The sequence below is a fragment of the Panulirus ornatus genome, chromosome 63, assembly GCF_036320965.1.
Source record: "Panulirus ornatus isolate Po-2019 chromosome 63, ASM3632096v1, whole genome shotgun sequence".
Taxonomy (NCBI): domain Eukaryota; kingdom Metazoa; phylum Arthropoda; class Malacostraca; order Decapoda; family Palinuridae; genus Panulirus; species Panulirus ornatus.
In genome coordinates, this window is record NC_092286.1 from 26,358,697 (window position 1) to 26,371,208 (window position 12,512).

The 12,512-nt window shown below is 49.9% G+C and overlaps 1 protein-coding gene across 7 annotated transcripts in view; it reads right to left on the reverse strand.

The window, feature by feature from the left end:
- LOC139745940 (uncharacterized) overlaps positions 1 to 12,512 on the reverse strand; it is a 226,610-nt gene that overhangs the window by 129,812 nt on the left and 84,286 nt on the right. For 6 of the 7 annotated variants that reach the window (XM_071656637.1, XM_071656638.1, XM_071656634.1 and 3 more), the window contains one exon: positions 598 to 815. In XM_071656637.1, coding sequence (XP_071512738.1) covers positions 598 to 815 — 218 coding nt within the window. Of the gene's footprint in view, positions 1 to 597; positions 816 to 5,317; positions 5,590 to 12,512 lie in introns of those variants that run through there. The other variant, XM_071656639.1, reaches the window with a different exon arrangement.

Here is a 12,512-nt window from a genome sequence, read left to right on the forward strand (position 1 = left end):
CACATGGATGAAGGCAGGGACAGTATACTCACATGGATGAAGGCAGGGTTAGCATACTCACATAGATGAAGGATAGTGTCAGTATACTGACATGGATGAAGGACAGTATACTCACATGGATGAAGAACGGTATACTCACATGGATGAAGGCAGGGACAGTATACTCACATGGATGAAGGCTAGTATACTCACATGGATGAGGGGTAGTATACTCACATGGATGAAGGCAGGGTCAGTATACTCACATGGATGAAGGAGAGTATACTCACATGGATGAAGGTCAGTATACTCACATGGATGAAGGGTAGTATACTCACATGGATGAATGCAGGGTCAGTATACTCACATGGATGAAGGAGAGTATACTCACATGGATGAAGGTCAGTATACTCACATGGATGAAGGCAGGGACAGTATACTCACATGGATGAAGGGTAGTGTCAGTATACTCACATGGATGAAGGGTAGTATACTCACATGGATGAAGGATGGTATACTCACATGGATGAAGGGTAGTATACTTACATGGATGAAGGTCAGTATACTCACATGGATGAAGGTCAGTATACTCACATGGATGAAGGATGGTATACTCACATGGATGAAGGCAGGGTCCTCATCTTCATATTCATCCGGGTCCTGGATCAAGTCCTCCTCGAGTAGTGAGGCCAGTATACCTCGAGGTCGTTGTGTGGGTGGTGATGGGCCAGGTGTGGGGGACGCGCCACTTGACCCATTATTCCTCCAGTGTTCCCACAACTTCCAGCACACCAGCGAGCCCACACCCACCAGGAAGATCACACTGCCTGCACGAACTGCACACACACACACACACTCATCAGTACGGACACTATATACAATAATATAATACAATATCACTATGTTTTATATATATATATATATATATATATATATATATATATATATATATATATATATATATATATATATATATATATATATATAGTCAATGATATACAATGTACGACTATATGAGCATACGTCTGGTCATGACATATAAAGTCATGTTGTTAACCTTCATGTACAACATAAATGTACAACAATATTGTCCTGACCATAACATGGCTTCATGAATCAGGGATATTGTGTCTGGTTGTGAGATATGTTGGCTGGTGGTTGTGATATATGTTGGCTGGTGGTTGTGATATATGTTGGCTGGTGGTTGTGGTTGTGATGTATGTTATAATGTAGGTTGGTATAATGTTTCCAGTTGTGTTCATGTGTTGTTATGAACATGTCAGCAGTTCAAGTGTTTACAATCATCACACTTGGTTATAAATGTTGTATGTTTTGATCATCACAAGTACACACGTCACTGGTAATCGTTAACACAAAGAAACAAATGTTATCTTCATTTCTGTATTTTGTCCTCAACTACCAAACTAGTGTTAGATCATGATGATGATAATTACAACTACCATTTACACTTACCATATCTGATATACACATGACACCATTCCTTCTTATCTTATCTTACTTCTTTGTTTGGTTTGGTCTGTTTACGTTCCAGGTTAGAAAGTCAACATCAAGGTGGAGTCTTAATGTGAAATATAGAGAGGTTAATATAAGGGAAAAAGAAGACATAAGGGAAAGTATTTACGAATTTTGAAGGAAATGAAAAACTTGTATTTTAAAATGTGCGGAAGATCATAGTTATTGGTAAAGACATGAGAAAGTAGACAGTTCCAAAGCTTGGACGGGTAGGGAAAGAAGCAGGTATCAAAACGGCCCACCCTTGAGTTGCCGAGAGCCACACAGTAATCATGTGAGGCAGCAGCTTGCCCAGTATTATGTGGTCTAGCTAGTGGTGGGGGGCACACAAGCAGTCAGCTCTCGGGTGCAAAAACCAAAGTAACACCTATAGAAGAGGGAAAGTGAAGCAACATTGTGGTGTAGGGCAAGGGGGTCAAGTTTGGACGTTATCGTGGGCCACTTTATAAATAGGACAAGTTAAATGTGTCAAGTAAGGATACAGAGGTAGAACCATCTCAGATGTGAGAGCAGTACTCCATACAAGGACCAATCAGTCACAAATATAAACACAACAACTGTTCACAAAAACCTCGACATGTGAGCAGGACTCACAAGATCTGAGAAGCAAACTGAACTGTTCCCAAACCATGAATGTTACAGTGACACCAAGTATGAGAGAGGAAAATTGTGAGGGTCAATAACGCGTGTGGTCAAGGTCACACTGATGGCTGGGGTCAACATTGTACCACAGTGATGGCTGGAGTCAACCCTGTACCACAGTGATGGCTGGGGTCAACATTGTACCACAGTGATGGCTGGGGTTAATACAGTGATGGTTGGGGTCAATACAGTGTACCAGTCATATACCGTGTCATCTCAACACTGCTGGACACAAGGATCGATGATAATGTGATGAAATTTACCTCCAAGTTACTGTCCCTGACGACCTCTGGCAACTGTGATACCTCAATCACAGCTCACTACACTGCTACAGTGATATCATATCATCAATCACAGCTCACTACACTGCTACAGTGATATCATATCATCAATCACAGCTCACTACACTGCTACAGTGATATCATATCATCACAGCTGGGATGGTTCACGGCTCCTTCACACTTCCGCTGCCCTGACTCTCCTAGCCAACACCCAGGCCACAACACCTTCCCATCACCACACAACACCCAGGCCACAACACCTTCCCATCACCACACGACACCCAGGCCACAACACCTTCCCATCACCACACAACACCCAGGCCACAACACCTTCCCATCACCACACAACACCCAGGCCACAACACCTTCCCATCACCACACGACACCCAGGCCACAACACCTTCCCATCACCACACGACACCCAGGCCACAACACCTTCCCATCACTACACAACACCCAGGCTACAACACCTTCCCATCACCACACGACACCCAGGCCACAACACCTTCCCATCACCACACAACACCCAGGCCACAACACCTTCCCATCACCACACAACACCCAGGCCACAACACCTTCCCATCACCACACAACACCCAGGCCACAACACCTTCCCATCACCACACAACACCCAGGCCACAACACCTTCCCATCACCACACGACACCCAGGCCACAACACCTTCCCATCACCACACGACACCCAGGCCACAACACCTTCCCATCACTACACAACACCCAGGCTACAACACCTTCCCATCACCACACGACACCCAGGCCACAACACCTTCCCATCACCACACAACACCCAGGCCACAACACCTTCCCATCACCACACAACACCCAGGCCACAACACCTTCCCATCACCACACAACACCCAGGCCACAACACCTTCCCATCACCATACGACACCCAGGCCACAACACCTTCCCATCACCACACGACACCCAGGCCACAACACCTTCCCATCACTACACAACACCCAGGCTACAACACCTTCCCATCACCACACGACACCCAGGCCACAACACCTTCCCATCACCACACAACACCCAGGCCACAACACCTTCCCATCACCACACAACAACCAGGCCACAACACCTTCCCATCACCACACAACACCCAGGCCACAACACCTTCCCATCACCACACAACACCCAGGCCACAACACCTTCCCATCACCACACAACACCCAGGCCACAACACCTTCCCATCACCACACAACACCCAGGCCACAACACCTTCCCATCACCACACAACACCCAGGCTACAACACCTTCCCATCACCACACAACACCCAGGCCACAACACCTTCCCATCACCACACAACACCCAGGCCACAACACCTTCCCATCACCACACAACACCCAGGCCACAACACCTTCCCATCACCACACAACACCCAGGCTACAACACCTTCCCATCACCACACAAACCCAGGCCACAACACCTTCCCATCACCACACAACACCCAGGCCACAACACCTTCCCATCACCACACGACACCCAGGCCACAACACCTTCCCATCACCACACAACACCCAGGCCACAACACCTTCCCATCACCACACGACACCCAGGCCACAACACCTTCCCATCACCACACAACACCCAGGCCACAACACCTTCCCATCACCACACAACACCCAGGCCACAACACCTTCCCATCACCACACAACACCCAGGCCACAACACCTTCCCATCACCACACAACACCCAGGCCACAACACCTTCCCATCACCACACAACACCCAGGCCACAACACCTTCCCATCACCACACAACACCCAGGCCACAACACCTTCCCATCACCACACAACACCCAGGCCACAACACCTTCCCATCACCACACAACACCCAGGCCACAACACCTTCCCATCACCACACAACACCCAGGCCACAACACCTTCCCATCACCACACAACACCCAGGCCACAACACCTTCCCATCACCACACAACACCCAGGCCACAACACCTTCCCATCACCACACAACACCCAGGCCACAACACCTTCCCATCACCACACAACACCCAGGCCACAACACCTTCCCATCACCACACAACACCCAGGCCACAACACCTTCCCATCACCACACAACACCCAGGCCACAACACCTTCCCATCACCACACAACACCCAGGCCACAACACCTTCCCATCACCACACAACACCCAGGCTACAACACCTTCCCATCACCACACAACACCCAGGCCACAACACCTTCCCATCACCACACAACACCCAGGCCACAACACCTTCCCATCACCACACAACACCCAGGCCACAACACCTTCCCATCACCACACAACACCCAGGCCACAACACCTTCCCATCACCACACAACACCCAGGCCACAACACCTTCCCATCACCACACAACACCCAGGCCACAACACCTTCCCATCACCACACAACACCCAGGCTACAACACCTTCCCATCTCCACACAACACCCAGGCCACAACACCTTCCCATCTCCACACAACACCCAGGCCACAACCCCTTCCCATCACCACACAACACCCAGGCTACAACACCTTCCCATCACCACACAACACCCAGGCCACAACACCTTCCCATCACCACACAACACCCAGGCCACAACACCTTCCCATCACCACACAACACCCAGGCCACAACACCTTCCCATCACCACACAACACCCAGGCCACAACACCTTCCCATCACCACACAACACCCAGGCCACAACACCTTCCCATCACCACACAACACCCAGGCCACAACACCACACAAGATATTCCCCGACACATTACTATGCTCAACATATTCCATGAGTGACGGCGCTAGGTGGTCAGGTTAGGTCAGGTCAGGTCAGGTCAGGTCAGCAGTACCTGTCCTCCTTGTGTAGTACACATGGAACTTACCAGCCTGGTACCAGTGTAGGACCAGGTAGTGGTACAAGTCTTCCTCCAGTGGCAACATCACGTACACACTACCTGGAGACACCTGAGGTATACTACGTACGTGTGTATGATACACAGGTCATCATACACTCGACCACATCATGTGTCTCACACTACCAGTACACCCAGCCTGGCTACACACAGGACCCACCACCTCACTCTACCTTTCCACCACCACTACCGAGATCTGGGTGGGTCAACACTGGTGGATTAACACTTCCCACCACTACTACCGAGATCTGGGTGGGTCAACACTGGTGGGTCAACACTTCCCACCACCACTACCGAGATCTGGGTGGGTCAACACTGGTGGATTAACACTTCCCACCACTACTACCGAGATCTGGGTGGGTCAACACTGGTGGGTCAACACTTCCCACCACCACTACCGAGATCTGGGTGGGTCAACACTGGTGGGTCAACACTGGTGGGTCAACACTGGTTGGTTAACACTGGTGGGTCAACACTGGTCAACACTGGTGGGTCAACACTGGTCAACACTTCCCACCACCACTACCGAGATCTGGGTTGGTTAACACTGGTGGGTCAACACTGGTCAATACTTCCCACCACCACTACCGAGATCTGGGTAGGTCAACACCGGTGGGTCAGCATTGGTGGGTTAACACTGGTGGGTCAACACTGGTGGGTCACCAGTGGTGGTGTATGTAGGTGAGATGAGTGTGTGTGTGGCTGGCTGGTCAACACATCAGCAGGAGGAGCAGGTGATGATCCACTTATGATATGATACAAACTGGTAACGTCACGTTACGGACGTAACGCCTGATACTGGCTGGTTATTAACGCGTCACACACACACACACACACACACACACACACACACACACACACACACACACACACACCGACGTAATGACTCATATTTAGAGTTCTGTTGTCGGGCAACCCGTTTTCTGTTGATGGCCAGGAATGCTATGAAAGACCAGCCAAAAACGTTGACTTTCGTCGTTCACCACATGAACCATGAACCATGAACCACACCAGCAGCAGTGTGAACCAACCACGTGGTGGAGAGCACCAGTGTACGTCACATGAACCATGAACCACACCAGCAGCAGTGTGAACCAACCACATGGTGGAGAGCACCAGTGTACGTCACATGAACCATGAACCACACCAGCAGCAGTGTGAACCAACCACATGGTGGAGAGCACCAGTGTACGTCACATGAACCATGAACCACACCAGCAGCAGTGTGAACCAACCACATGGTGGAGAGCACCAGTGTACGTCACATGAACCATGAACCACACCAGCAGCAGTGTGAACCAACCACATGGTGGAGAGCACCAGTGTACGTCACATGAACCATGAACCACACCAGCAGCAGTGTGAACCAACCACATGGTGGGGTGCACCAGTGTACGTCACATGAACCATGAACCACACCAGCAGCAGTGTGAACCAACCACATGGTGGAGAGCACCAGTGTACGTCACATGAACCATGAACCACACCAGCAGCAGTGTGAACCAACCACATGGTGGAGAGCACCAGTGTACGTCACATGAACCATGAACCACACCAGCAGCAGTGTGAACCAACCACATGGTGGAGAGCACCAGTGTACGTCACATGAACCATGAACCACACCAGCAGCAGTGTGAACCAACCACATGGTGGAGAGCACCAGTGTACGTCACATGAACCATGAACCACACCAGCAGCAGTGTGAACCAACCACATGGTGGAGAGCACCAGTGTACGTCACATGAACCATGAACCACACCAGCAGCAGTGTGAACCAACCACATGGTGGGGTGCACCAGTGTACGTCACATGAACCATGAACCACACCAGCAGCAGTGTGAACCAACCACATGGTGGAGAGCACCAGTGTACGTCACATGAACCATGAACCACACCAGCAGCAGTGTGAACCAACCACATGGTGGAGAGCACCAGTGTACGTCACATGAACCATGAACCACACCAGCAGCAGTGTGAACCAACCACATGGTGGAGAGCACCAGTGTACGTCACATGAACCATGAACCACACCAGCAGCAGTGTGAACCAACCACATGGTGGAGAGCACCAGTGTACGTCACATGAACCATGAACCACACCAGCAGCAGTGTGAACCAACCACATGGTGGAGAGCACCAGTGTACGTCACATGAACCATGAACCACACCAGCAGCAGTGTGAACCAACCACATGGTGGGGTGCACCAGTGTACGTCACATGAACCATGAACCACACCAGCAGCAGTGTGAACCAACCACATGGTGGAGAGCACCAGTGTACGTCACATGAACCATGAACCACACCAGCAGCAGTGTGAACCAACCACATGGTGGAGAGCACCAGTGTACGTCACATGAACCATGAACCACACCAGCAGCAGTGTGAACCAACCACATGGTGGAGAGCACCAGTGTACGTCACATGAACCATGAACCACACCAGCAGCAGTGTGAACCAACCACATGGTGGAGAGCACCAGTGTACGTCACATGAACCATGAACCACACCAGCAGCAGTGTGAACCAACCACATGGTGGAGAGCACCAGTGTACGTCACATGAACCATGAACCACACCAGCAGCAGTGTGAACCAACCACATGGTGGGGTGCACCAGTGTACGTCACATGAACCATGAACCACACCAGCAGCAGTGTGAACCAACCACATGGTGGAGAGCACCAGTGTACGTCACATGAACCATGAACCACACCAGCAGCAGTGTGAACCAACCACATGGTGGAGAGCACCAGTGTACGTCACATGAACCATGAACCACACCAGCAGCAGTGTGAACCAACCACATGGTGGAGAGCACCAGTGTACGTCACATGAACCATGAACCACACCAGCAGCAGTGTGAACCAACCACATGGTGGAGAGCACCAGTGTACGTCACATGAACCATGAACCACACCAGCAGCAGTGTGAACCAACCACATGGTGGAGAGCACCAGTGTACGTCACATGAACCATGAACCACACCAGCAGCAGTGTGAACCAACCACATGGTGGAGAGCACCAGTGTACGTCACATGAACCATGAACCACACCAGCAGCAGTGTGAACCAACCACATGGTGGAGAGCACCAGTGTACGTCACATGAACCATGAACCACACCAGCAGCAGTGTGAACCAACCACATGGTGGGGTGCACCAGTGTACGTCACATGAACCATGAACCACACCAGCAGCAGTGTGAACCAACCACATGGTGGAGTGCACCAGTGTACGTCACATGAACCATGAACCACACCAGCAGCAGTGTGAACCAACCACATGGTGGAGAGCACCAGTGTACGTCACATGAACCATGAACCACACCAGCAGCAGTGTGAACCAACCACATGGTGGAGAGCACCAGTGTACGTCACATGAACCATGAACCACACCAGCAGCAGTGTGAACCAACCACATGGTGGAGAGCACCAGTGTACGTCACATGAACCATGAACCACACCAGCAGCAGTGTGAACCAACCACATGGTGGAGAGCACCAGTGTACGTCACATGAACCATGAACCACACCAGCAGCAGTGTGAACCAACCACATGGTGGAGAGCACCAGTGTACGTCACATGAACCATGAACCACACCAGCAGCAGTGTGAACCAACCACATGGTGGGGTGCACCAGTGTACGTCACATGAACCATGAACCACACCAGCAGCAGTGTGAACCAACCACATGGTGGAGAGCACCAGTGTACGTCACATGAACCATGAACCACACCAGCAGCAGTGTGAACCAACCACATGGTGGAGAGCACCAGTGTACGTCACATGAACCATGAACCACACCAGCAGCAGTGTGAACCAACCACATGGTGGGGTGCACCAGTGTACGTCACATGAACCATGAACCACACCAGCAGCAGTGTGAACCAACCACATGGTGGAGAGCACCAGTGTACGTCACATGAACCATGAACCACACCAGCAGCAGTGTGAACCAACCACATGGTGGGGTGCACCAGTGTACGTCACATGAACCATGAACCACACCAGCAGCAGTGTGAACCAACCACATGGTGGAGAGCACCAGTGTACGTCACATGAACCATGAACCACACCAGCAGCAGTGTGAACCAACCACATGGTGGAGAGCACCAGTGTACGTCACATGAACCATGAACCACACCAGCAGCAGTGTGAACCAACCACATGGTGGAGAGCACCAGTGTACGTCACATGAACCATGAACCACGTGTCAGTGTGGCAGGTGACACAGTGGACAGTCCCGCAGGTGTCAGTGTGGCAGGTGACACAGTGGACAGTGCCGCAGGTGTCAGTGTGGCAGGTGACACAGTGGACAGTGCCGCAGGTGTCAGTGTGGCAGGTGACACAGTGGACAGTGCCGCAGGTGTCAGTGTGGCAGGTGACACAGTGGACAGTGCCGCAGGTGTCAGTGTGGCAGGTGACACAGTGGACAGTGCCGCAGGTGTCAGTGTAGCAGGTGACACAGTGGACAGTGCCGCAGGTGTCAGTGTGGCAGGTGACACAGTGGACAGTGCCGCAGGTGTCAGTGTGGCAGGTGACACGGTGGACAGTGCCGCAGGTGTCAGTGTGGCATGTGACACAGTGGACAGTCCCGCAGGTGTCAGTGTGGCAGGTGACACAGTGGACAGTGCCGCAGGTGTCAGTGTGGCAGGTGACACAGTGGACAGTGCCGCACCCCCACCACCTGGGGATTACCCTTTCCCAAACCCCCCCCCCGGGGTGACCTCATCAAACCCCCCACCCCCAGATATGCCTCCAACCCCCCCCACCCCCCTGAGATTTTACCTCATCAAAAAAAAAAAAAAAAAAAAAAAAAAAAAAAAAAAAAAAAAAAAAAAAAAAAAAAAAAAAAAAAAAAAAAAAAAAAAAAAAAAAAAAAAAAAAAAAAAAAAAAAAAAAAAAAAAAAAAAAAAAAAAAAAAAAAAAAAAAAAAAAAAAAAAAAAAAAAAAAAAAAAAAAAAAAAAAAAAAAAAAAAAAAAAAAAAAAAAAAAAAAAAAAAAAAAAAAAAAAAAAAAAAAAAAAAAAAAAAAAAAAAAAAAAAAAAAAAAAAAAAAAAAAAAAAAAAAAAAAAAAAAAAAAAAAAAAAAAAAAAAAAAAAAAAAAAAAAAAAAAAAAAAAAAAAAAAAAAAAAAAAAAAAAAAAAAAAAAAAAAAAAAAAAAAAAAAAAAAAAAAAAAAAAAAAAAAAAAAAAAAAAAAAAAAAAAAAAAAAAAAAAAAAAAAAAACAACCCCACCACCACCTGATGATGATGACCTCATCACAACCCCACCACCACCTGATGATGATGACCTCATCACAACCCCCCACCTGATGATGATGACCTCATCACAACCCCCCCACCTGATGATGATGACCTCATCACAACCCCCCCACCACCTGATGATGATGACCTCATCACAACCCCACCACCACCTGATGATGATGACCTCATCACAACCCCCACCACCACCTGATGATGATGACCTCATCACAACCCCACCACCACCTGATGATGATGACCTCATCACAACCCCACCACCACCTGATGATGATGACCTCATCACAACCCCACCACCACCTGATGATGATGACCTCATCACAACCCCACCACCACCTGATGATGATGACCTCATCACAACCCCACCACCACCTGATGATGATGACCTCATCACAACCCCCACCACCACCTGATGATGATGACCTCATCACAACCCCACCACCACCTGATGATGATGACCTCATCACAACCCCACCACCACCTGATGATGATGACCTCATCACAACCCCACCACCACCTGATGATGATGACCTCATCACAACCCCCACCACCACCTGATGATGATGACCTCATCACAACCCCCCCACCTGATGATGATGACCTCATCACAACCCCCACCACCACCTGATGATGATGACCTCATCACAACCCCACCACCACCTGATGATGATGACCTCATCACAACCCCCCACCACCTGATGATGATGACCTCATCACAACCCCACCACCACCTGATGATGATGACCTCATCACAACCCCCCACCACCTGATGATGATGACCTCATCACAACCCCACCACCACCTGATGATGATGACCTCATCACAACCCCACCACCACCTGATGATGATGACCTCATCACAACCCCACCACCACCTGATGATGATGACCTCATCACAACCCCCCACCACCTGATGATGATGACCTCATCACAACCCCACCACCACCTGATGATGATGACCTCATCCACAACCCCCCACCACCTGATGATGATGACCTCATCACAACCCCCCCCCACCTGATGATGATGACCTCATCACAACCCCACCACCACCTGATGATGATGACCTCATCACAACCCCACCACCACCTGATGATGATGACCTCATCACACCCCCCACCACCTGATGATGATGACCTCATCACAACCCCACCACCACCTGATGATGATGACCTCATCACAACCCCACACCACCTGATGATGATGACCTCATCACAACCCCACCCACCTGATGATGATGACCTCATCACAAACCCCACCACCACTGATGATGATGACCTCATCACAACCCCCACCACCTGATGATGATGACCTCATCACAAACCCCTCACACCTGATGATGATGACCTCATCACAACCCACACACTGATGATGATGACCTCATCACAACCCCCCCACCTGATGATGATGACCTCATCACAAACCCCACCACCTGATGATGATTGACCTCATCACAACCCCCCACCTGATGATGATGACCTCATCACAACCCACAACCACAACCCCCACCTGATGATGATGACTCATCACAACCCCCACCACCACCTGATGATGATGACCTCATCACAACCCCCACCACACCTGATGATGATGACCTCATCACAAACCCCCACACCACCTGATGATGATGACCTCATCACAACCCCCCACCTGATGATGATGACCTCATCACAACCCCCCCACCTGTTGATGATGACCTCATCACAACCCCACCACCACCTGATGATGATGACCTCATCACAACCCCCCCACCTGATGATGATGACCTCATCACAACCCTCCCCACCTGATGATGATGACCTCATCACAACCCCCCACCTGATGATGATGACCTCATCACAACCCCCACCTGATGATGATGACCTCATCACAACCCCCCCACCTGATGATGATGACCTCATCACAACCCC